This window comes from Heterocephalus glaber, unplaced genomic scaffold (genome assembly GCF_053883595.1).
Source record: "Heterocephalus glaber isolate CG9 unplaced genomic scaffold, H.glaber_assembly_v1.0 deba00001457, whole genome shotgun sequence".
Classification (NCBI taxonomy): domain Eukaryota; kingdom Metazoa; phylum Chordata; class Mammalia; order Rodentia; family Bathyergidae; genus Heterocephalus; species Heterocephalus glaber.
In genome coordinates this window covers 42,730,772-42,757,185 of record NW_028258305.1, presented here as the reverse complement: position 1 = coordinate 42,757,185, position 26,414 = coordinate 42,730,772, and the positions used below count along the sequence as shown (strand labels likewise).

The 26,414-nt window shown below is 44.1% G+C and overlaps 2 protein-coding genes and 1 non-coding gene across 13 annotated transcripts in view; 1 reads left to right on the top strand and 2 right to left on the bottom strand.

The window, feature by feature from the left end:
* Positions 1-385: 385 nt before the first annotated feature.
* Positions 386-18,705, bottom strand: Ptrhd1 (peptidyl-tRNA hydrolase domain containing 1). Its single transcript, XM_087216245.1, has 5 exons — positions 18,437-18,705; positions 11,631-15,253; positions 11,225-11,290; positions 5,858-8,817; positions 386-1,981 (listed from the first exon to the last, which is right to left on the bottom strand). The coding sequence occupies exons 1-2, from the start codon at positions 18,686-18,688 to the stop codon at positions 15,083-15,085; spliced, it is 423 nt and encodes a 140-aa protein (XP_087072371.1). The 5' UTR covers positions 18,689-18,705; the 3' UTR covers positions 386-1,981; positions 5,858-8,817; positions 11,225-11,290; positions 11,631-15,082.
* Positions 11,457-11,620, bottom strand: LOC147827067 (U1 spliceosomal RNA). Its single transcript, XR_015453322.1, has one exon. It is a non-coding gene; the product is annotated as a U1 spliceosomal RNA (small nuclear RNA).
* Positions 18,297-26,414, top strand: part of Cenpo (centromere protein O) — a 34,678-nt gene continuing 26,560 nt past the window's right edge. For all 11 annotated transcript variants that reach the window (XR_015453042.1, XR_015453043.1, XR_015453039.1 and 8 more), the window contains exons 1-4: positions 18,297-18,475; positions 18,735-18,826; positions 19,082-19,190; positions 21,177-21,346. Coding sequence is in view for 3 of the 11 variants with exons in the window: in XM_004839103.4 (XP_004839160.1) it covers positions 19,145-19,190; positions 21,177-21,346 (216 nt within the window). In the remaining 8 variants the exon portion in view is untranslated. The remainder of the gene's footprint in view (positions 18,476-18,734; positions 18,827-19,081; positions 19,191-21,176; positions 21,347-26,414) is intronic.

Below are 26,414 nucleotides of genomic sequence, written 5' to 3'. Positions count from 1 at the left end.
ACTTTGTCCTGCCCAGTGGGCATTTTCTCTGGAGGCGGTCACTCCTTAGAGGCCCAGTTATGGGGTCCTACGGTCCAAACCATAAACCTGAACACGGGGTCCAACATGCTGGGTGTACTGGTGCACACCTGTAATCCCAGCACTTGGGAGGCTGAGGCAGGAAGCTTGTCTCAAATTCGAGGCCAGCCTGGGCTATACAGTGAGTTCAAGGCCAGCCTGAATTACAGAGAGACCCTGACTCAAAACACCAAAAAACAAAACAAAACAAAAGTTTCTTGAAGAGCCCATCAGGAAGGAAGTAGTTAAATAAATATGGTATGTCCATGTTATGACACACCCTATGTTGTGTCCAGATCGCGATGTCTCAAAGACCACCAGGAGACCGTTTCCGATGTAAGCACACGAGGGTCGTTTATTTAAGCTTAAGCAGGGACTCTCAATTGTCACCGACGCAGCGGATCGAGATTGAGAGCCCTGAGTCCCTAACTAGCAGGGTTTTTATTGAGAATACAACAAGCTTTGGTTGTTAGTAGCCAGGTGATTGGTTAATACTAAATATATATGAAGTGTAGGGTTTTGATTGGTTAGGCTTAGGGGGGGTTAAGGGGGTTACGTATAGATTTTTGCAAGGGAGAAGGGGGCAAAGGTTAGTGGTCGACTGTCATAAGCTGATGGTTAGCAGATCCACTGACTAATGGTCACATCTATCTTTTGTGGGCAGTTAGCCATTAACTGTTTACCTTATAGGTAGTGTGTCCGGAATGTCCTTCCTGAGGACACAGATGGCTGGGTAATAAACTTAGGAATTTTGAGTGGATAGGCACAAATTTGAGAGAACAAAGGAGACAGCCCCAAAATGGAGTCACTCTGAGAGAACAAAGGAGACAGCTCTAAAATGGAGTCACTCTGGCTCCACATTCCCCCCTTCTCATGGTGTTATAGAGGGCCAATCATGGGCCTCTGGGGGTTAATTCTGTCAAATCAATAGGTATTGGCTGGTATTGGGACCTGAGTACCATTAACTGAACAGCGTTAATTCGCTTTTTAATGAACGAAACTAGTCTATTAAGTATGTAAGGTCCAAAGGTTAATAGTAGCAACACGATAAGCAAGGGGCCCAACAGGGTAGAAATTAGGGTGGTGAGCCAAGGGGAAGAATTAAACCAAGATTCGAACCAGGTTTGAGATTGTTCTCTTTTTCGTTTACGTTTGGCGATGTCCTCTCTAACTTTAGCCATGGACTCTTTGACCACTCCTGAATGATCTACATAGAAGCAACATTTTTTACCTAAGGCAACGCAGAGTCCTCTCTGTAGAAGGGGGTGTCTCGTAATATTGCCCTGCGAATTACATGGTTGTAACCCGGTGTTTGTGAATCGACCGGGGGGAGGGTACACCCCTTTTTTGTTTCCCCACATTTAGGCCTTCCCCGTGACTCTAGGCTCCAGTGTCCGATATCTCAGCTGCCAGTGGCTAGCCGACAGAGATCAAACTCTAGAGCAGGCCACCAGGTTAATGGTGGGCTCACTTTGGACGAGCTGTTAATAATGTCACCTGTGGCGGTATTGATGATCATCCAGGTTAAATTTAGGGGAGCATGTGGGTTCTGTCTTTCTAAAATCGGTGTCAAAAGTACAGTTACCACAATCATGACCGTCGACGACGCAGCTTGAGTTTGAGGGGATTGTCTTGGTCTTTGGACACCTGCCATGATGGAACGAAGTCCTCTAGGACAGCGTGAGGATCTGCAAGGCGAACGTGGGTGTAGTGTACCCACGAGGCAATCCCGTCGACCTTGAGAGCGGTGGGCGTGGTCAGGACTGTGCCATAGGGTCCTTTTCAACGGGGCTCAAGGTCCTTTTGTCGGTGTCTCCGGACGAAGACTCAGTCTCCTGGTCGATAGCGATGGGGCTCGGGAGGCGGTCCAGTTTGATATAAGGCTTTTAATTTAGGCCAGATATCTTCATGCACACTTTGGAGGCTTTTTAAAGAAAGTAACAACTTTTGGTCATCAAATTTAACAAGTACATTTGAGTGAAGGTTGGGGATAATGGGAGGGGGAATTTCAAACATGATTTCAAAGGGGGTCAACCCCATTTTATAGGGTGAATTGTGCACCCTATAAAGGGCGAAGGGAAGGAGAGTCACCCAGTCACCGCCAGTCTCTAAGGTTAATTTAGTTAAGGTCTCTTTTAAGGTTTTATTTATCTTTTTTACCTGTCCTGAGCTTTGGGGTCTGTATGTACAATGTAATTTCCAATCTGTCCCCAACACCTGTGCTAGGGTTTGACTCACCTTGGAAATGAAGGCGGGTCCATTATCTGATCCTAGCATTACTGGAAAACCGTACCTTGGCAGGATGTCTTCTAGCAGCTTTTTAGTCACACTCTGTGCTGTCTTGTGTTTGGTAGGAAACGCTTCTATCTATCCTGAAAAAGTATCTACGAAAACTAACAAGTATTTATAACCGTACTTTTCAGGTTTTACCTTGGTGAAGTCCAATTCCCAATAGGCTCCAGGTCGGCTTCCCCTCAGCCTATTTTCTGGGTTGGCCCTATTGTGGGTGGCATTTGTCAATTGACAGGCTTTGCAGGTAGCAACAATATGTTCAATTGTAGAATTAGCATCACGGATCTTAATTTCAGCATGTCTCAGGAGATCTTGCATTTTCCGAGTGTCCATGTGGGTGGTCCGGTGTATCTTGGAGAGAACTTGTTCTCCCAGTGTTTTAGGCAGGATGACTTTACAATCAGAAGATTTCCATCACCCGTTGAGGCACTGGGGCATAGGTAATTGTTTTATCCAATTTAAGTCCTTTTCAGTGTACTGGGGTTTTTTTGGTAGGGCTGCACTTCCCGGATTGGGCAGCTGAGTGGCCAGTGTCAGATTAATCTTTAAGGCTATTTCTCGGGCTGTCTGGTCAGCTAAATTATTTTCTCTGGCAATTGGAGTGTCGCCTTTTTGGTGTCCTGGGCAATGGATAATGGCTAATTTTTTAGGTAGCCAGAGGGCTGTTAAGAGGGCAAGGATCTCCTCTTTGTTTTTAATAGTCTTTTTTTCAGCTGTCAGGAGTCTTTTTTTTTTGTAGATGGCCCCATGGACGTGTGCAGTGGCAAAGGCATACCGGCTATCTGTGTATATATTTAACTTTTGGCCCCGTCCTAAAGTCAATGTCTTGGTCAGGGCTACGAGCTCTGCCCGTTGTGCTGAGGTCCCGGTGGGCAATGGTTCTGCCCAAATGACCTCAGTTTCTGTCACCACAGCTGCCCCAGCATACCTGTGGCCCTCACGAACAAAGCTGCTCCCATCAGTGTACCAGGTGTTGTCTGCATCTGGTCATGGTTGGTCACTCAGATCTGCTCGAATTCCGTGTACCTGGGCCAGGATGTCTGTGTAGTCGTGAAGCGGAGCCTCTAAGTTCGGGTCTGGCAACAGTGTGGCTGGGTTTAAAGCAGCCGGGGCCTGAAAGACAACTCGGGTTGGATTTAGGAGTAAGCTCTGGTAGTGGGTCAGGCGAGCATTACTGAGCCATCGATCCGGAGGCTGTTTTAGGACTCCCTCAATGGCGTGAGGGGTGGTCACGCATAGTTCTTGGCCTAATGTCAACTTGTCAGCGTCTTTGACCATTAGAGCTACTGCTGCAATCATTTTTAGGCACGGGGGCCATCCTGACGCAACTGGATCAAGTCTTTTTGATAAGTACGCCACTGGGCGGCGCCATGGCCCTAGATGCTGGACCAGGACGCCCTTAGCGACTCTTTTGTTTTTATCAATGTAAAGGTGGAATGGCTTAGTAATATCGGGCAAGCCCAAGGCTGGTGCCGTCAGCAAGGCTGTTTTAATTTGATCGAAAGATTTTTGTAGCTTTTCTGTCCATTGAAAAGCCTGATTGTCTTTGGTTGTCTCGTAAAGGGGCCTTGTGAGCTCTGCGAACCCCGGTATCCATAGGCGGCAGAAGCCCGCCTATCCCAAGAATTTTCTGACTTTTCGAGGGGAATCTGGTGTGGGTATCTTAAGAACTGTCTCTTTTCTAGCATCCGACAGCCATCTCTGCCCTTCTCTAAGCACGTACCCCAGGTAGCTTACCTCGGGTTTGCAGATCTGGGCCTTTTTAGCGGACACCCGATACCCCAGCTCTCCTATGACCATCAAGAGTCTCTTGGTTCCATTTAAGCAGTCTTCCTGTGTCTCAGCTGTCACAAGAAGGTCATCTATATATTGTAACAGAGTTAGTTGGGGGTTCTGGAGGCGAAACTCACCCAGGTCTTCATGTAGGGCCTCGTCGAAGATGGTGGGAGAGTTTTTGAATCCTTGAGGTAATCGGGTCCACGTCAGCTGTCCGTTGATGCCTTGCTCCGGATCACTCCATTTAAACGCAAAGATGTGTTGGCTTTTAGGTGCCAGTGGAAGGCTAAAAAAAGCATCTTTGAGATCTAAGACTGTGTACCAGCGATGGCTCGGGGGAAGAAAACTCAATAGGGTGTATGGATTAGGCACTGTGGGGTGGATGTCCATAACCCTCTTGTTTACCTCCCGGAGGTCCTGCACTGGCCGATAGTCATTAGAATGAGGTTTTCGTACTGGCAACAAGGGGGTGTTCCAGGCCGATTGGCAAGGTCTGAGAATCTCCTGAGCAAGCAACCTCCTGATGTGTGGAGTTATTCCTTTCTGGGCCTCCAGGGGCATAGGATATTGGCGAACTCGTACCGGATCTGCTCCAGGTTTTTATTTCTATAAACACCGGTGTCCTGTGTATAGCTAGCCCCATGTCTGCAGTTTTCGCCCATGCTTGTGGGAACATGGAGAGCCATTGTTCCATATCAGGATCAGGAGGGGCCCTCTTCTGATGTAGCAGATATTTATCTTCTAGGTTTATGGTTAGTACGTGAATGGGCCTTCCCTCTTGATTAAGGACTTTTGTGCCCCCGGGTTGGAAATGAATTTGAGCCCCTAATTTAGTCAGTAAGTCTCTTCCCAATAAGGGGTAAGGGCAGTCTGGTATAATCATAAATGAGTGGGTTACTTGGCCCACTCCCAAGTCTACTGTTTTTTTGGGTTGTCCATGAATATTTTTTCATGCCTGTAGCTCCTTGAACCCAGGAGGTCTTATCAGAAACATGGCCACATGGTTTAAGTAGGACCGAATGTTGAGCCCCTGTATCCACTAGGAACTCGATAGGTCTCCCCTCCACTTTTAGGGTTACCCTGGGCTCGGGGAGGGGTGCCGAACCCCGTCCCCCCTAATCATTTAATTTATCTATAGCCAGGATAGGGGCCTTGGGGCGTCCTTCCTGTTGTTTCTTTTTGGGACAGTCTCTGGCCCAGTGTCCATACTCTTTGCAATGAGCACATTGATTTTTTTCCAACTGGGGGCGCTCTCTGCGTCTCTCTTTGTTTTTTCCTTTCACCACAATCTTTCTTAGTCTACGTTCACGTTCTTTCTGTTCTCCCGCAGTGGCAGCCAGAAGGATCCGAGCTAAGTCTCGGGTCTGGCGGTCATCAGCTTTTTCTCGTTTTTCCTCTGCGGTTTCTCTATTGTTATACACTTTTTCTGCCACTGCCACTAAGTCCTGAATACTCTTTTTTCCTAACCTATCTACTTTCTGTAACTTTTTCTTAATGTCTGGCGCCGCCTGGTTGACAAAATGTATTATTACAGCTGCCTTTGTCTCAATTGCTTCTGGGTCCATAGGAGTGTACCTATGAAAAGCTTCCTGAATTCTTTCTAGGAAAGCAGCAGGGCTTTCATCTAACTTTTGTTGTACATCCCCTACCTTAGCCAAATTTGTAGGCTTCCTCGCTGCTGTTTTCAGACCTTTTAATAGAGCCTGGCGATAGACCCAAAGCCTCTCCTTACCTTCTGCCGTGTTGAAGTCCCAGTTGGGTCGGGACAGAGGAAAAGAAGTGTTGATAGTGTCAGCATTGGTGGTGGGTTGACCATTGTCACCAGGAACCAATTTCCTGGCCTCATTCTGGATCCTCTCTTGTTCCTCAGTGGTGAACAGGACCTGCAGAGGCTGTTGACAGTCATCCCAAGTGGGCTGATGGGTAAACAAAACGGTTTTTAACAGGTTAATCAAATCTCTAGGGTTATCAGAAAAATTGGCGTGTTGTCGGCGCCAGTTATAAAGATCGCTGGTAGCAAAGGGCCAGTAATGATGAGGCTGGTTTCCATGTTCATCAGGGGGCCCTATTGCTCGCAGCGGGCAGACAGTTGAGTCTGCCGGTCCTGCCGGCGAGGCGGCGCGCCGGTGACGAGTATTTTGGGCGGGACCATCACGGTTGTCGGCGGCGCCCGGGGCGGGCTCCCTAGCCCCGGCTGGGACTGGGTCACCTCCTCCAGCCTGCTGTGGCGGAAGAAAGGGGAGGGAATAGGGGGGAGGAAATATAAGATCTTCTTCGGTCCCTCCCTGGAGGACAGGGTAAAGTGGCGCGGTTGGCTTGGTTTCGGTTTGTTTTTCATCCGCGCGCTTTTTAGGAGCCTTTTCATTGGCCGTCAGGATTAACTCCGGTTGCTGCTGCTGTGAAGGCAAAAAGAGCTTAACCCATGGGGGCGGGTTAGAAATCAGAAATTCCCAAACGGCGATGTAGGGTATCTGATCGGGGGGGGAGGATGGCTTTACGAACTCTGCGAATAATCTGCAAATCAAAAGTTCCCTCGGGGGGCCATCCTACCCCAAGGGTGGGCCACTCCGAGCTACAGAGGGTGATGAACTTAGCCTTTTTAATTTTTAAACTTAGGTTACGAGCGCTCTCCCTTACTTCCTTGAAATGATCTTTCATGAGGGAAAGGGGGTAGTCACAGTCTGTCCCATCATCTCAGTCCAAGTCAGTACAACACACAGACAAACACAACAGAAAAACACGAGAGACAAAATCGTCCTCCGCCTGATCGGAGGCAATGCAAATGGGACGACGGCCTCCTGCCGTGCCGCGGGAGCGACCCGCACCGTCCCTCCAGGAGTCTCACTGACTCGTACTCTTGGGGCACTCCGTCCCCACCAGCGGAATCCGGAACGTCTTCCAGGACTCCGGGTCGGCGGCCCTTGCAGCGCGTCCGCCTAGACCGTCTGCCGACCTTCCCAGATAATAGGCCCAGACTTTTTTTTAAACGCACAAAAAGAAACACAAAACACTCACCAGCCGGCGCTGACCCTCCGGCACGGGAGTCCTGAAGGTCTTGGGATCCCGGACGAGCCCCCAAATGTTGTGCCCAGATCGCGATGTCCCAAAGACCACCAGGAGACCGTTTCCGATGTAAGCACACGAGGGTCGTTTATTCAAGCTTAAGCAGGGACTCTCAATTGTCACCGACGCAGCGGATCGAGATTGAGAGCCCTGAGTCCCTAACTAGCAGGGTTTTTATTGAGAATACAACAAGCTTTGGTTGTTAGTAGCCAGGTGATTGGTTAATACTAAATACATATGAAGTGTAGGGTTTTGATTGGTTAGGCTTAGGGGGGGTTAAGGGGGTTACGTATAGATTTTTGCAAGGGAGAAGGGGGCAAAGGTTAGTGGTCGACTGTCATAAGCTGATGGTTAGCAGATCCACTGACTAATGGTCACATCTATCTTTTGTGGGCAGTTAGCCATTAACTGTTTACCTTATAGGTAGTGTGTCCGGAATGTCCTTCCTGAGGACACAGATGGCTGGGTAATAAACTTAGGAATTTTGAGTGGATAGGCACAAATTTGAGAGAACAAAGGAGACAGCCCCAAAATGGAGTCACTCTGAGAGAACAAAGGAGACAGCTCCAAAATGGAGTCACTCTGGCTCCACACCTACAGTTACTACCAGGATTATAATGATAAAGAATGAGATGTTATATGAACCGGGCACAGGTTATGTAGCATGTTCTAGTTATATGCCAGCCTGGAGTTCTTAGAGAAGATCAAGACTGAAGGTATAGTTTGGGGTTCTTAAAACATGTATGTGCAGTTCAGCCAGGTGCAGTGATCCACACCTATAATCTCTGCTCCTCAGTAGGCCGAGACAGAAGGATCACAAGTTTGAGGCCAGCCTGCACAAATTAGCAACATCCGGTCTCAAAATAATATATAGCTTGTGGGTGGAGTGGGTTCAGATTCTCGTTTTGTTTCCTTGAATATTTGGAGGGAGGGTATCCCCGCCAAGAACTCAGTCCTCTTTCTGTGTACCAAGTTTTGCCTAACTCGTTTGCAGGTGGTGAGAGAAACAGAGAGAAAGAGGATAAAGAAAATGTGTGCATTTTGTAGAACTGCCAGAACTTTGACTGTATTAGCACTGTCTCAGTTAAAGGTTTAATTTTGGTTTAAACCTAGACATGCATCAACAATTTTACCACAGTCTGCACTTGCAGAAGAAAAAAATTTCGACCAACATTATTTTTTGCTCCCTCATCGTGTCTAATGCATTTAGAAGAGATTGCATTTATGTTTTGGGGAAACTAATTTTTTTTTTTTTGGTACCGGGGATCGAACTCGGGTCCTTGCACTTGTGAGGCAGGCAGCAGAACCACTGAGCTAAATCCCCAGCTTGATTTCTCTTTTATCCCAATCACCTCCCTTCTCCTCAGACCACCCCCCCTTTACTTAAAAAAACTATTTCCATTTTCCAGCACAAAGGCTGTCCAAAGACACAGCCCCTTAGTCTTGGACCAGAACCGTGAAAAATAAATCTCCTTTCTTGCCTGTGTCCAGCATTTTTTGATAGTTATACAAAATGGACTAATATAACACACATATAAAATACATTTTCTGTGTCATAAATATTTATTCACCATGCTAGGGAGGAGGCTCCGTGGTAGAGCAAAGCCATCGACTTGATCCTCAGTGTCACTAAAAGAATAAAAAATGTAAAGAAATACAAATTCTACACATGCTTAAAAGTAAGTTGTATCCTGCAGGTGATAGAAAAGTGTCTACGTGTGTCCATCTGGCCAATTTTGCTCATCTTAATGTTCAAGTTTATATTTTTCCAAAGCTTTTGTTCCACCAGTGATTCCTAAGGCAAGTATGTAGAATCTTCAGCTGTGTGGATTTATTTCTTCTTTGAGATACCTGCCACTTGCCTTTGCAATGAGCTACATCCCAGCCCCTGCTCCCTTCTCTTTTTGAGACATGGACTTGCTGTGCAGTTCTGATCAGCCTTGAACTCACTAAGTAGCCCAGGCTGGCCTTGAACATGCAGCGATCCTCCTGCCTCAGCCTCCCAAGTGCTGGGATTACAGGTGTGCGCCACCATGCCCAGCCGCCTTTTGTTTTAATATTGGACATGAAACAAAATGAAAATATATGCTATTTGCAAGAGACAAGCTGAAACAAAAAGATTTTAAGTGGGGCACGTAACCCGTTTACCCTTAATGTAATTACTGAAGTACATTTGAATCAAAATCTACCTTCTTTTACTTCCTATTTTGTTGTTATGTTTCTCTTTCTCTCCTTTCTTGATTTTTACCTGTAGAGCTATTTTTTTTTTTTTTTTTTTTTTTTTGGTACTGGGGATAGAGCTCAGGACCTTGTGCTTGTGTGGCAGGCGCTGGAACAACTGAGCTAAATCTCCAGCCCTTTGTTTTGTTTTTTGAGACAAGGTCTCGCTATGCAGTTCAGGTTGGCCTAGAACTTGGGGCCGTCCTGCCTCAGCCTTCCGAGCCCTGGGATCACAGGTGTGCACTGCCTCAACCAGGTAAGATAACTATTTTTAAATTATGTTATTTCCTCCTTTACTAATTGGGATCATTTTTATTCTTTTTTTATGCAGGAGTTGACAAAACTATAGCCTGTGGCCCAAATCTAGCCGGCTGCCTGTTTTTTCAAACAACATGTTTTCGACTCATCGTGCCCACTTTAAATATCACCCATGGCTGTTTCCATGCTACAACATGACACCTCATTAGGCTCTCACAAACTAAACTACTGGCTGTCTATTCATTCACAGAAAACATGTGCCAACCCCATTTTTAGTCGATATCTTTTTTAAAAATAAATTTTATTTTATCCCTTTCCCCCATTAAGCTCCCTCCTTTCTTTATTTTCTTTTTTGGCAAAACTGGGGACCAAACTCAGGGTCTCACTCATGCTAGACAAGGACTGAGATACACCCCCAGGCTTGGCAGATGTCTTAAAATCCTTATAAATGATTTATCAGAGTTTGTTTATTTCTTTACTTATTGCTACTGGGGATTGCCTCACACATTCTCGACCTGTGCCCTGCCACTAAACTACAACCCCAGCCTTTTTTTTTTTGCTTTTAGTTTTTTTGTTTGTTTTGTACCTTTAACTACAAGACAACTTTGCAACTTTGACTACACAAGGTTGGCATAATAAAACAAAAGCACTAAATATTACTAATAAACTAGTAATAATAAATATTACTAATAAAAGTATCCTACAACCACAGAGTAAAAACAAATAATAAATCTTTCTTTGTTGTTGTATTTTTTTTTTTTTTTTTTGGTACCAGGGATCAAACTCGGGTCCTTGCTCTTGCTCAGCAGGCAGCGAAACCACTGAGCTTAATCCCCAGCCCTGCATTTCTTCATTTTCTAAAGTTTTTACAATAAAGATATGTTGCTATTATAATAACATTTTTTCCTTAAAAGAAGACTAAACGATCATAGATTACCATTCCCTACTATACATCCCTTGTCCCTGGTCCAGTATCTGACTTGTGATAGATGCTCAATATTTCTTCCACCCCAAGTGCTGAAGATCGAACTCAGGACCTTGCACTTGCAAGGCAGGCGCAGCGCCACTGAGCTAAATTTCTGGCCGATGCTTAATATTTCTTGAATGAATGAATAAAAGAATCTATCTTAAATCTTAACTTTCCTGTGCATGGACTACTCATGACCCCTTCCAAAGCACTCTCCAACCAGCATTTAGATGAGCAAAGACCAAATTAGTAAGCAATTAGGAAAGAGTAAGAAAACTAAAACAACAAAGCTGGGTTTAATGACACACACCTATAATCTCAGAATTTGGGAGAATGAGGCAGGGGGATTTCAAGTTCAAGGCCTGCTTTAATTACACAGCAAGACCCTGTTTTAAAAACAAACAGAAAAACAAAAAACAAATGATAAAAGAGCTGGCTTTCAATCCCAGTCTTGCTACTGACTTTGATGTTGAGAAAATCAAATCCTTTCCAAATCTCTAAACTGTGTGACACAAGACAGAATTGCCAGGATTGAGTAGTATACATGAACTTTGTTAATTATAAACTATTTTTTACATATAAGAAACTTACCCATGCATGCTCCATTGGAGAAAGAGTCCTTGGAGCCAGATGCCTGCCTTCCGGGTTGATGCCTTCCTAGGAGTACACGGGACACACTCAGAATGTGTTCATCCTAAGTCGCACATATTTATTGTTTACCTTTTTCTGTTTTCTTTCTTTCTTTCTTTCTTTCTTTCTTTCTTTCTTTCTTTCTTTCTTTCTTTCTTTCTCTCTTTCTCTCTTTCTCTCTTTTTTTTTTTTACAGGGGAGAGCGCAAACACAGTCTCCCACTACCACAAATTATGCAGTTGAGTTTCCTGAATTTGGGGAAATCGCAGAGGTCAGCTCATCCGGAGTGCAATGGATAAGCCTCGCCCTGGGAAAACCACCTTTGTGATCATGGTATCCCCCCTGCCAGGTAAGTATTATTGTTTACCTTTTAGGTTGGCTGCTCCCAGGGGCCCAGCCACTTCTACATAGCACCAAACTTCTGATTCAGGTGAGTGTACAGTTGGGCCTGAAAACTGGCATTTCTAACAGGTACCGAGTGAAGCTGATTTAAGGGACTAGTTACCAGGCTAAGTAGATACTAATAAGGAAGCTGGTGCTCCCTGCTTCTACCTTACCCTTATTCAGGACCAGCACAGGTCTACCTGTCCTTTCCCTATTGGGGCGCACATCTGTGTTAGGGCTCTGCCTGAGTGGCAGTCTCCCAGCTTCACGGACATTATTCCGGACATGTCAACTTCACTGGGTTAGGAAACAGGTACCAGAGTAGTACAGACAACCCCAGGTGTGTCTGAGCTGATCGTGTAGGCGTGGCCTCGTTCCCCTGCCCAGCTCTCGAGCTGCCAGGAACCGAGCAGCTTGATGTTCCCTCCTTGGAGCCAGCTGACCATGGACTGACTCTGAAAACCAGGAGCTAAATTCAACCTCTCCTCCTTTAAATTCTGAGTGTAGCAAGGGCAAAACTGACTAACACACTCACCTGTTTCTGGTTTTATCATTAAGTTTTACTGAAGAATTCAGAATTAAGAACAACAAAAGAAATTTAAAGATTCTGTGCCATTTGGAAACATTTCCCTAGTTGGTTCAAAGGGAAAGATCACGGAGTGCTTGATGATTCTTGGATGGCACCACTCCCAGACACCAGAAGGGCAGTTAGAAAACTGAGTTCTTTGGCTAAAAGCTATTTGAGGCTGTGTCTCACATAGCTTCCTACGTTTGGGCTCTGGCACAAGTGCCCGGGTACTGTCTCGTAGGATTGGTACATACAGACACACTTAACCCTCACAGCACTACTGTAAATCCCTGTCTTACAGCTGAGGGAAGTGGGCCTCAGAGAAGTTAAGCAGCTCGCCCAGATTCAGAGCTTCAAAGCTTGAGACCCAGAGCTGGGCTCGGGCAGTTCAGCACCAAGCATCTAATTCAATCACTATCTCTTCTCTTCCCCTTCAAACTTCTTGAAAGAATAGTCTCCACTTTTATCTCCCTTCCCATTCTTGTCTTGAAAGACTACAGTCTGATTTCTACCCTCATTATGCTATTCAAAGTTTCTTTCACTGAGCTTAACAATACATTCCCAATTAAATAAATGGTTTCGGTTCTTTTTTTTTTTTTTTTTTTTTTTTGATACCGGGGATTGAACTCGGGACCTTGTCCTTTAAGGCAGGCGGTGGAACCACTGAGCTAAATCCCCAGCCCTCGGTTCTTATTTATTGAAATTCTATAGTGGTCTTTGTTGCTCTCACCCTTTTGAAACTCTATTCACTTGGCTTCCTGGCTAGCTGTGTCTCCAGTTATCCCTGGGAGACCCCCCTCCACTCTCTCTCCATCTTGGTCTATAATCCAGGCTGGCCTTGAACTCATGACCCTCCTGCTTCAGGCTGCCAAGTGCTGGAGTGCTGGGATTACAGTTGTGCATTACCATACCCAGCTGATGACCATGCCTTTTAAAAGGAACTGCTAGTGTCTAGTAGCTAGGTAGGATGCCAGAAGTTACACACTTCTGTCTGCAATTATCTGTCCTCCCATTCAATGCTTACCTTTGAGGGGAGAAACTGTTTTACTCACTGCTACGGTTTGGTTTGGATAAGTGTTCCTAGAGGTCACATGTTAAAGGCCTGGTGGCTCTACTGGGATGTGGTACAACCTTTGGAGGGGGCTGTTAGGGGGTCTTTAGGTCACTGGGGTGTTCCCCCAAATGGATTCATGACACCCTGCATCTTCCTGGCTCTCTTTTTGCTTCCACATGTTCCCCATCTTGGCCATCTGGCACCCCGACCATGACCCAAAGAATGTGTGCTCCTGATCTTGGACTGGGACCTCTGAAACTCCGAGCCAAGATAAATTCCAGTTATCTCAGGAATTTCATTATAGTGGAGAGTGACTAATATACTCATTTTAATATTTTCAGCTCTTAGTACAGCCTGCCACAGTAGATACGCAAGAGGTATCCACTGAACAGATGGCCCCATATAAACTGTGCTTCCCAGCAGTTTCTGTAGATGTGTCCAAATGTTTATAGAAATATTTTAAACATTCTGCAGTGTTATAAATGTTCAGAAGGGGAATAATCATTTTTGGCTGGGTAAAACTTTAAAGAAATGGGCTTTTGTTTTGGTTGTTTTTTGTTTTTTTTGTTTTTTTTTTTTGAGACAGGGTTCAGTGTGGTTCAGGCTGGCCTTGCCTCAAACTTACAGCAACTCTCTTGCTTCAGCCTCCTGCGAGCTACTATCATAGGCATGTGCCACCATTCCCAGCTTCAGGTAAAACTTTATAAAGATAATAGTGTGTGAACTGCAAATCATTTAAGTAAAGTCCAGAGGTAGGAAAGGGAGAGGAAGAATAGCAACATTCTACTTCCAGGCCAGAGACTGGAGAACAGGAACTGGAGTGACTTTGGTGAAACATCACATTTGAATAAGGGAATAGGTAATTCAACTGAAAAGGTCAGAAATATAGAGGAGGCGGCCCTGGGGGCTGAAGTAAGTAGTTCTAGCATTACACCATGGATGAGTAGTAATCCACACTGTACAGGATGCTCGCAGCTCCTACTGATAGACACTTGGCAGCAGGGCATCTGGGCACTGGTACCAGGATTCAGTGCAGGTGAGCAGAGCGGACGGCTGCTCTGAGAAGCCAAATGCAAGCCTGACACAGGGTGGAAGCACATGGGTTACAAAAACACAAAAAGCAGCTGTACTTTACAAATCTCATTCTAAAAGGGTACATATATGTGTGTGTGTGTGTGTGTGTGTGTGTGTGTGTGTATAATTTTTAAACATCTTTGATTTTGAAATGCATGCTATGGTCAATTGCATGTCTTACTGTAATTGGTGGCATTTTTCCCTAATGATACATAAAATAATCCCATATCTTAAAGGTGATGTTGTCTAAGACTCCATGAACTATGATAATGAATAAGAAATAAGGAATTCAAAGCCAAAGTTTTAAACCCGGGTAATTAGAAAGACTCCATTATTTTTTATTTTTTTGGGTACCAGGGATTGAACTCGGGTCCTTGCGCTTGCACAGCAGGCAGCGAAACCACTGAGCCAAATCCCCAGACCAGGACTCCATTATTTTTAACAAAATGAAATGTGAGATCCCTTGATCCACAGTGGGGAAATTCAGTTTGGGGAGAGACCCCAGATAATACTGCTACTCCCCTACTTCCCTCACTTGAACTTCACACTACTACTACTACTACTACTACTATTAATAGTAAGTACCGATTGGTAACAACTTTAATTTGATCGTTTCAGTTTGACTCTCAAGAAACCATCAAAACTGGAAGGGAAGACCAGTCAACACTGGCAGGGGTACATAAGGCTTAGAGATGGTGGCATTCCAATTTCTGCTAAGTTGTCTATACCAAAGCAGCCGTCACTTGAACAATCGGAACTTCCTCAGGAGCTGGCTCACTTCTTCCTTGGGGTATGGGCGGAGTGCAATGCAAGTGGCAATGTTCTCTGGCTGCTCAAGCCACAGCGCGTGGTCAATGTTCTTCTGCCGCAGGGTCTCAGCCAGCTCCTTTAGGGCGGGCTCATCTGGGGCCTAAAGGAGCAGAACACAGCAGAGACTGTGTTAATTGAAACTGGAAAAACAGCTTGACCACAGGACCAGTGGAGCCACACTTTCATTCCCTGGTTTGCCATTCACTCTCTGTAGGATCTTTGCTAAGTGGCCTGGGAGGTCTGGGGGCAGATGGGAGAGAGGAAGAGCTTAATGGTCCTGTCTATAAAATGGGGATTTTTCTCTTCCCCGTTGAGATGTATGCATTGTCAATAATGATGCTTCAGACATTTTCACGTTACCTTTGTTGGTAGCCATAACAGCCAACCCTAATTCACCACTCATCTCTGATTTTAAGAGGTGACTACTAGAAGGATTTCTAAAATAACATGCACCCCTACATTCCCTCTCATCCCACCAAGCTCAAACCCAGAAAGGTTTTTCTTCTGCTGCGATGGCTCCCATTTTCTTACTAAAGGGAGAACAAACTATTCTCTAACACCCTTCTGAAATTATTTCTGGGTCATCCTTGTCACCCACTCCCAGGAGCCCATGCTGAATCCCACTGCAGAAAGCATTAAATTTATCACTTAGAAAATAAAGACACTTAGTGTGTCCTTTTGCATAAGATTATCTTTTGCCTACGAAGATAACTAGCGGCTTCTCGTATTAAGTCAGAGGATTCTGGGATTGCCATCAGTCTACCAAATCCTGCCTACCGGATTCATTAACACCCCTCCCACTGCAGTGAGCAGCACCATTGTTCGGTTCAGTGGGGCAAGGGAGCCTCTGCAATCCCCGGCTAAACATTACACTCTCGCTCCACCACCTATTGCCTGTGTGCTCTTTGATAACTTGTGTGATGTAGCAGTGCTTCTGTTTCCCCTTTGCGAAAGAAGGAAGACAATGTTTCCTCATAGTAATAAGGAATCAGTGAAATTAGGTTAAGACCTATGCCTGGCACATGTATGCACCAATATATGCAGTCAATCTTTACACTGCCTTACATTTTACAGGCCTCCCTGGCTATAGCAGCACTCAGCGTAATCAGTAGTGACGCCAGAGTCATGGCTGAGTTCTGCATCATCAGATGTCTTTTAGTTCTCTGTGGGCTTCAGATGTCTCATCTGGGAAAAGGGGAGTCTTTTTTAGGGGAGGAAGATTAATAACCTCAATTTAAATTTAAAAAATTTTTGTTTTTATTAGTACATTTGCAGGGCGTAATGATTACATTCATGGTGGGAGGTGGTTCATGCACACAACAAACACACTTTAATTCTTTTTACTTCCCCATCTCCTCCCTCCCTTCCTCCTCTCTTCATCTCTTGGTTCCCTTTCCATTTGCAAAAGATCTGTCTGCCTGTTTCCTAACAGCTATCTTTTATTCAGCTCTTTGGGTTTCTCATATAAGAGAAATCACGTGATACTTAAGCTTGTATGTCTCATTTATTTCACTCAACATTATGGTCTTAAAGTGCATCCGTTTTCCTGCAAATGACTCAAATTTATCCTTCTTTATAGCAGAGTAGTACTCTATAAGTAACACATTTTATTTACCAATCATCTGTTCATGGACATACAGGCCTCTTTCAAGATTCAGCTATTTTGAGTTGTGCTGTTATAAACATGGGTATGCATATCACTGTAATGTGTCTTTAACCAAAAGGGGACAAGCTGGGTGAAAAGGAGAGTCCTGAATCAAATAATTGCTGGAGGTTCTTTTCATATAAAAAAAATTCTAAACAAAAAGCTACCTGCTTCTTTTCTGCCTACTCACAGATTCTCGAGACATTTCCCACAGATTACTGGTTGATGTCTCACTACCCAACAGCATATTAGTCTATCTTTGCCAACCAGCCATGAAGGGATTACCCCAGACCCCCACTAAAAGGCATGATTTTTAAAAGCATTTTTTCTCATTATAAAATATCTATTTGATGTGGAGCAATTAAAAATATAGAGAAGCAGAGCTGGGGATTTAAATGTTCAGTGGCACTGTGCCTGCCTCTCAAGCATAAGGTCCTGAGTTTGATCCCCAGTACCAGAAAAAAAAAAAAAAGGCTCCTCCTAAAAATATAGAGAAGCATAATAATCCAAATTCCACTGCCCACTAGTTAATACATAGATGTATTTTCTTAGCTTTCCCTTTCAAAATTTAAACCATTGTTTTATAATACAGCTCAATTAGTGTCATATCATGAGCACTCTCCTATGCTTCAAAAACATGATTTCTGCTAGCCATGTAGTAATATATCATAAGTGCTGGGGGTTTTGGCTCAGTGGTGAGTGCTCACCTGGCATACCTAAAGTTGAGTTCGAGCCCCGGTACCACCCTTCCCCCAAACAACAACAAAGATACATCATAATGGCATAGATTAATTTAACCAATCCCTAGTATTGAAAATTTAATATCGTCTTTTTTTCTTTTTTGAGATTAAAGTCCCACTATGTAGTGGCCTTGAACTCACTATGGAGCTCAGGCTGACCTCGAACTCGAGGCGATCCTTCTGTCTCAGCCTCTCGAATGCTGGGATTACAGGCCTGTGTACCAGGCCTGGCTTCCATTTTTTTTTTTTTTTTTTAACAGTACAAAGTGCTCCTATGAATATTCCGGTGAAAACTCTACGGTTGCATCTGCTTATTCTAGGATTTCTACCAGTACAAACAAGAGAGTCAAAGGGTAAAATCTGTTTGGCCAAAGGCAAAAAGAATCTTACTGCTATTTTTTTTAATGTGCCAATTTACACCCTTGGGTCTGCTATTTTTGACTTTAGGTTCAACTTACACTAGGAGTTTAAATATTTATTTTCAAACAATCTGGTGTCGCACCCAAGTAAAATGCATCAGTTCACTTTGCGCTGACATCTGACTCGGTTTTCCTGGGACGCAGTATTTTGCCCCAGTTTAAAGGCTGCCCGGGGCACCGGTAAAAGGCGGGACGCGCTCCACCAGCCTACGTCCTCCCGCCGGGGCCACCAGTTGCCGGTGAGCCTAGAGGTAGGCCTTAATATGAGGTCTGATATCCACACTTAACACACCCATGCCCTGCCTAAGAGGCTTCCTAGGCCGCAGCTCAAGCCCCAGAGCCTCCTCCAAAACCTGAAAAGTTAAAAATCCCCCTCTCAGGCCGCGCCCACTCCACGAAGTTAGGCTTCCGACCCAAGACCACGCCCATTTCCGTTCTCGACGCCCTCAGCGTCCCGCCCCTCACCCTGGACGTCTCACCTCGAGGACCACTTTGCGCATGTGCCCCAGTTCCTGGAGGTAAGCTCCGGTGTGCGGGTGGTCACGGTGAAGATGTAAGGCCGCAGTGGCTGCGTGACAGGCCTGTGCTACCAACGCGCCCGCTGGCCAGGAGAACGGAGCCTTCGATAGGTCTTTTCGTAACACCAAGTATTGTACCAAGATCTGTGGCTCGGCCCCACAGGCCGCCATCTTGCTGACCACCCGAATGGCTGCGTCTACTCTGCGGTGCATGCTGGGATCAGGGAGGGGCTCTGAACGCCGCCATTTTTTTGTACAGCGAGAGTGCAGAGCCTTCTGGGACCGCTGGATTGATTTTGAAGGTTTAGGTGGCGGGAAACTCGTCAGTGGCCTGGATGAGGAGGAAAAAAGGTAGACCCAGCGACTGACGGACCTGTGACCAGGGTGGAGCTGAGAGGGCTTTAAAGCCCTTCCGTGTGCTGGGAATCCCGGCTGGCCTGGAGGGAGGCGCGGACACAGCTGACGGTGACCGGTGGCGGGAGGGTCGGCGGCGAAGTGCCCGCGGGACGCTTGCATTGTCCCGGGCCGGAGGGCATGCCCGAGCCTGTCAGGGTTTGTCTAAAAGGGAGTGGATATGACTTTTTGCCTTGTTCTTTTGCTGCGAAGGACATCTAGGTTCGTAGTAGACTTTCCTGGAGCGCTTCCTAGAAAAGCCTGGGCCTTGAGCAGATGGAGCAGGCGAATTCTGTACGTCCAGACGGCGAGCCCAAAGCAGGTAACGCAGTATATGGGTTAGGATTTATTGTTCCTTCAAAACGAGAACTAAGTGTGGTGGCTTTTTGTATTAAAAACATGTTACAGCTGGCTGTAATGACTGTAATCCCAGCTACTCAGGAAGCGGATGCGGGAGGATCGCGAGTTTGATGTCAGCCTGGGCAACGTAGTGAAGACCCCATCTCAAAAGACAATAAAATCCAGACACGGTGGCACAGGCCTTATTGAGACCCTGTCTCAAAATTTAAGAAAGTTTAAAAAAAAAAATTTAAGAAAGTTTTAAAAAATATATATTTTATTCTTTTACTGGTACATTTTAGGTATACAATACGTTTACATTTATCATTGGGTGCTTGTACCTGTACATGATGTATCTTGGTTCTTATTTTTCCCCATGACCTGTGCGCCCTTCACCCGTCCACCCTTCCCTATTTACATAGATTTCGTTTCCATTTTTTTTCTTTTCTCATAATTTTCCCTTTCCCGTCTTTCCTTTCCCCTTCCCCTCCCACCACCCCTACACCTTTGGACCTTTTCCTGTTTCAAATTATCAGTTATTCATTTTAATCCTTATTTACACTTTAAGTTTCTCACACTAGAGAAACTATTCGGTATTTACACCTGTGTCCTATTTATTTCATTTAAGAGGATGGCCTCAATATGCATCCCTTTAGCTGAAAGTGTCTCTAGTATCTCATTCTTTATGACTGAGTAGTACTCCATTTTATAAAAAAACCACATCTTTATCCAGTTTCCAGTTTGATGGGCACTTGGGCTGTTTCCAAACTTTCACTATAACAAACTGTGCCGCTATAAACATGGGTGCACATATATTGCTGTGGTATGATTTAAGAAAGTTTTTTTTAAAGGGCTGGAGGTGTATTTCAGTGTGAAAGCCCTGGGTTCAATCCCCGGTACCGCAAAACAAAAACAAAATAAAAGTTTTAAATCATGCTGCTATCAGGAGTAATAATCCATTCTCTAATATGACCTAATTTTGTTTCTTTTAAAGCAAATGATGAGGGGCCGGGGATTTAGCTCAGTGGTTCCGCTGCCTGCCTCGCAAGTGCAAGGACCTAAGTTCCACTCCCGGTACCAAAAAAAAAAAAAGTAAATGATGAGGTGGGAGTTTTGCATCAACAGACCTAGATTAGTCAGAGGATTCTTCTGCAGCCCCTTTAGTGTCTCTCCCAAACAACAGTTAAACATAAGCTGTTACCTTGACTGATTTTAGTTCCCTGCCTCAGAATTTCAACTTTCCGATAATGGTATTGAGTGTGTGTGGAAGTATCCAGCTGAAAGGAAATGGATAGAGCAGAGGGCAGGGATAACTGATAATCTGAGATATCTGAGAAAGGAAGAGCTAGGCATCCTAGTGATGATAAGACAAATGATGAAATATGGTGATTTTGCATAGTCTCTGTATCTCACCTTTTTTCCTGATACTTTTGAAATCTTAATTGAAGTCTGATAGTGAAAAAATATAGAATTTTAGTAAAGGAGAGTTCATCTAATCTGTGGTAAAGCCTTGAATCATTCTTTCCACATTAGAGATGTGCATTTGCAATAAACTGTAGGCCTAGTTAACTCCTGCCTAGAAAGTATGTCACAGACAAATCAGATTCTCTCGTTCTTTGTGAAAACAATTGTGGCCAGGTGACACTCAAGGGGCTGAGGCAGGAGGATCACTGCGAGTCCAAGGCCAGCCTACACTACCTAATGAGACTCTGTCTCAAAGAAACAAAGAAAGAAAGAAAAAAATCGGGCTGTTCTTAAATCCCTGTTCAGCCTAAAAGGTTGATCATCTTTGATTTTGGTTGCTTGTCAGATCCTCAGGTTTTATAATTGTGGCAGGTATCCCAGCAGTTATAAAACCGTTCAGTTGGCCATAAAATTCTGGAAGAAGACACCTATTCCTCCTTGAAGTGCTTTCTGGTTCCAGTATTAGAAGTCCTTCTTGTGAAATTCCCTTTTTACTTTTCCTTAGGTATTTTAGCTCACTTGGAAGGACTAGAGGCTCAAATGAGCAGACCCTGTAAAAGGTCTAAAGAGCTACAGCAAGCTCGGGCAGAGGAAAGTGCTCTTGGGACCAAGATTCATGAACTGAGGCGCCTGCGAGACAAGCTCAGGGCTGAAGTGAACCAGCAGCGAGCCAGAGTGAGTAGAGTGGGCATGCTGGGGGCTCCCCCGGGTGTAAAGAGCAATCATGATCTGAGAATTGGCACCTTTGTATGGCGTGTTTCACTTTTGATCTTACTGGATTGATTGCAGTCTTAATTCTTCAAATGATAAAACCTCTAGAGTTGGAGTTAATTATTATCGACTAAGTTCTCTTTTTTTGTACCTGGGATCGAACTCGGGTCCTTGCTCTTGCAAGGCAGGCGGCGGAACCACTGAGCTGCATCCCTGGCCCTATCACCTAAGTTCTTCATAAGGGTCCCTCAGCCTACCTTCGTGGACACCTAAGTCTGTTCCCTCAGTCTCAGCTGACTAGAACACCTTTGTGTTCTTGTCATGAGTGGCATCTCTGTCACTCAGACTGAAAATCTCAGAGGAAACATTGACCCTTCCCTCTTTATTTCCTGTCTAGCCGAGGTCCAGTTAGTAAAACCTGTCAGCTTCCTTTATGTTGTCTTCCCGCTTATTCCCTCCTTTGCCATAGCTCAGGCATCACCCACATGTGTAGTGCATGTTTATCAGGTGATTTGGATACCAGAATTATTTTTTTTTTGGTACCGGGGATTGAACTCAGGTCCTTGTGCTTGCGCAGCAGGCGATGAAACCACTGAGCTAAATCCCCGGCCTGGATACCAGGATTATTAATCTGCTAGTTAAGGGTTTCCTCCAGTATTTCTACTTTTCCAGTAAATCCTACAGGCCCAAGAAAATGTGTCATAAAAGTCTCACATTGTATATCTGCCCCAAATACTGTCAGTTCTTTTTCTTGCCTTTTCTCCCTCTCTTTTCCCTTTCTTCCCCTACCCACTCTTCTTCTTTGTCCTTTGCTGTTGTATGTATAAAGTGCACAAATCTGATGAACTTTTTACAAAGGGAACACAACCAGGTATTTACCACACAGATCAAAATTACAGAATTAAAGGGCCGGGAATTTAGCTCAGTGGTTCCGCCGCCTGCCTTGAAAGTGCAAGGTCCCAAGTTCGATCTCCAGTACCAAAAAAAAAGAAACGAAAAATGACATCTGTACTGAATATCAACAGACTTTTTCTTGTAATTGTTCCCTTAAAAATACAATGTAACAGGGCCAGGGATTTAGCTCAGTGGTTCCGCCGCCTGCCTTGCAAGCACAAGGACCCAAGTTCGATCCCCAGTACCAAAAAAAAAAAATACAATGTAACAACTATTTACATAATATTTTATAATATTTACCTTGTATTAAATATTGTAAGCAGTCTAGAGATGATTTGAAGAAGGAAGGGACAAGAAAAGTAAAAGGAAAAAAATTGAAACAAAAGCTTTGTACATCGGGAGGGGAGGGGCATCAGGGGAGAAATGGGATAAAATAAAGATTTATTTTAAAAAATAAAGTATGTGAGAGGTTCACCAGGCATGGTTGCACACACTTGTAATTCTAGCATTCAGGAGGCTGAGGTAGAAGGAGGAGACTGAGGACCTCAAGTTTAATTGCAGTGTTGGCACTTTGCGATAAATAAGTGGGTTTGGGTTGCAGTTTGGGCCCTTGGTCTCTAAAAAATTCACCATTATTGTAATGTAGGTTATATGCAAATACTGTCCGTTTTTACGCAAGGGACTTGAGCATCCATATGTTTCTATTGCAGACATTAGGGTGACCCTATGGGATTCTCCTTTATTAAGGTGTAAAATTTATTAATCGATGTTTGAATGGAAAACTACCCTTACATCATTATAATAATGTAACAGATTTTGGTATCTGCTGGGGTCCTGGAACCAGTCTTTCTCAGATACTGTAGTGTTACAGTACTGATAATCAGACACTTAAAGGTTTCTTGTGAAGCGTGCTTTTTAAGGCTTTTGAAAATATTGTTTACTGTCTGTTAGATTACAGAAGTCTCTACATACTTTGAATATTAGTTCTTTGTTGGATATAAATATTAGGACCTTCCCTCAGACTGGCTTGCCTTTTTACTCTCTAATGGTGTTTTTTTTTTAGGGGGGGTTACCAGGGATTGAACTGGGGACCTTGTGCTTTCGAGGCAGGCGCCAGAACCACTGAGCTAAATCTTTGGCCCCTATAATGGTGTTTTTTGATGAAGACAATCTGGTTTTTGTGGGGTTTTTTCCCTCTTAAATTCTTTTATTGGTACATTTTCGGTATACAATACATTTACATTCATCATTGGGATCTTGTACCTTCACATGATGTATCTTGGTTCTTATTTTTTCCCCATTCCCCTGTCCTCCCTTTAACCCCTCCATCTCTCCCTATTTGCAAAGGCTTTGTTTCCATTTTTTGAAGACAATCTGTTTTGATGAAATTCATGTTAGGAATTTGCTTTGTTCTCGTTTCCTGTTTAGTGTCTTTGTCTAACATGATAATGTTCTGTGTTATTTTAAGCTTTATTGTTTCATCTTTTAGAATTACAATTCTAGAATTCTAGTGTAGAATTATCTAGAATAGGGGTGTGTGTGTGTGTGTGTGTGTGTGTGTGTGTGTGTGTGTATGTGTGGTAGGATGGAGGTCATTTTTTTTTTTTTTTTTTTTTTTGGTACCAGGGATTGAACTTGGGACCTTGCGCTTGCAAGGCTGGCGGTGGAACCACTGAGCTAAATCCCAGGGCTCCACCCCCCCCACACACCCCCACCCCCTTTTTTAGAGACAGTTTTGCTATGTAGTTCAGGCCAGCCTTGAACTCACTATGTAGGCCAGGCTGGCCTCAAACTCATGGCAATCCTCCTGCCTCGGCCTTCCAAGTGATGGAATTACAAGAGTGTGCCACCACACCTGGCAAGGTCCTTCTTGTCTTGTTTTTGTTTTTGTTTTTCTATATGGATATCAGTTCATCCAGACCTTGAAAAGGCTACTCTTTCCCCCATATATTGTAGTGAGCCTGTTTCTGGATTCTGCTCTGTTCCATTGGTCCATCTGTCTGTCTTTGTGCAATAGTCAGAGGTATATATACTATTAGGTCGTGGTACCTGTAGTACATGCATATAATACATTTTCTTCTCTTGAGAATTATCTTGGCAACTCTTGGCCTCATGAATTTTCCATAAATTTGAGGGTCAGCTGTCACTTTTCAAAAATAACCTTCTGGTTTTTCATTGGGAGGGTACTGAGTCTAGATCAGTTTGGGAAGAATGTGCATTACTACAGAACTGTGCTCTCTGGTCAGTGGACCCACTATACCTTCCTGCGTCATTTCAGTTCTGTGCTTTTTCTCAGTAATGCATATAGTTTTATATGTAGAGGTCTTGAAGCTTACACAGAGTCCGCCAAAAAATGTATACACACTTCAGGAGAAGAAAGATAGTATGATGTCTTTTCAAGAGATGATGTTACCCTCCTATGGGGGACCCTAGAGGATGTCATGTATTGCAGGAAACCCACTCCACTGCCAGCCCTTAGAGAAGAAATTGAAAAAACGTGCAGCAATCTCAGTGGCCAAGGTTACCCAAGCAGTAGTGCACTGTGCTAATATCTAGAAGCTAATGGCTACCACTTTGAGCACCTCTTGTAATTTTAGAGGCCAAAGGTAACATATTAATCTTGTGATGTCTCAAATTTGGTGTAGGGCTTGGGATGTAGCTCAGTGGTGGCGCCGCCTGCCTGCCAAGCGAAGGTCCTTCGTATTGAAATATTTATACAAGTTTTTCTTTTCGTGAAGTATGTATACATTTTTTGGGCAGACTATGTATTTAATCCCCACCACCAACACCGGGGATCAAACTCAGGACCTTGTGCTTGCAAGGCAGGTGCGGTGCCACTGAGCTAAATCCCTGGCCCCGTATATATTTAATCTTCATGTTACTGCATGTGGCAGAGGACAGACAGTAGGCTTTTTCTATGGAGGACCAGAAATTTTAGGCTTCTTTTGATCCATACAATCTGTGGCAGCTGCTCTGCTATTGTAATGTGAAAGACAGTAGGTAAAACGGTGTGGTGTAGGCTGGCAGAACCTTCTTTACAAAAAAAGCACATGGTTGGGTTTGACCCACAAGCTATAGTTTGATGATTCCTCATATATAGCTGAAATTTCTTTTTTTTTTTTTTTTTTTGGTACCGGGTATCAAACTCAGGACCTTGTGCTTGCGAGGCAGGCAGCAGAACCACTGAGCTAAATCCCTGGCCCCTGATTCCTTATATATAGTATTATGTTTAATAAGTTTTATGTTCTAATTGTCGTATAGAAATACATTTGACTGTCTGTAAGGCAACTTTGCTAAGGCCGCATATTTTAAGTTTGTCTTTCTGTTCTTTGGAATTTTTACATTTGGATGTCTACAGCCATATCACTCTGAACACACCCAATCTATTCTAGAATTTTTACATTTGGAGTTAAGCATGTTTAAACAATAACAGTTTTACTTCCTTTCCAATGCTTGTAACTTTTATTTTTTTCACCTAATCCACTGGCCAAGATAATCTGTTAGGTTGTTGAGTAGAAATAGTCATAGCTTTTTTGCTGTAAATTTAGTACAGATACTCTTTATTAAAGAAATACTCTAGTTTGCTAAGAGTTTTAATCATGATCAAGTTTGATTATTTTTGTTTTGGTTTTGGTTTTGGTTTTTTTGAGACAGGGTCTCACTATATAGGTCAAGCTGGCTTTGAACTTACTATGTAGCCCAGGCTAGCCTTGAACTCATGGTGATCCTCCTGCTGCCTCAGCACTGCCCCCCACTCCATGCTAGGATTACAGCCATGCCCCGCGATGCCTGGCTTTAAGTATTGAATTTTATCAAGTGTTTTTATGGCAGATATTAAGGTGACTTTACGGTATTCTCCTTTAGTTTATTAGGGTGCAAAATATATTAATTGACATTTGAATGAGAAACTATCCATACTTTATTAAACCTAAGTTGGATTGATGTACCGAATTATCCTTTTAGGTAGTGCTGTATCCGATTTGCTGATAGACTAATAGGACTTTTGTATCTAAATTCATGAGAGAGATAGCCCCCATCTCTGTCTCTTCATGCCTGCCTGCCTGCCTGCCTGCCTGCCTGTCTGCCTGTCTGCCTGTCTGTCTCCTTTCTCTCATAGTGACCATGTCAGGCTTTGGTG

What these genes read in the sequence shown, in the direction of transcription:
- Ptrhd1 (XM_087216245.1), bottom strand. Translation starts at nt 18,688, where the DNA reads ATGCACCGCAGAGTAGACGCAGCCATTCGGGTGGTCAGCAAGATGGCG. An exon ending in TGCGCAAAGTGGTCCTCGAG is followed by an intron (nt 15,254 to 18,436) that starts GTGAGACGTCCA and finishes CTGCTCCTTTAG; the next exon opens with GCCCCAGATGAGCCCGCCCT.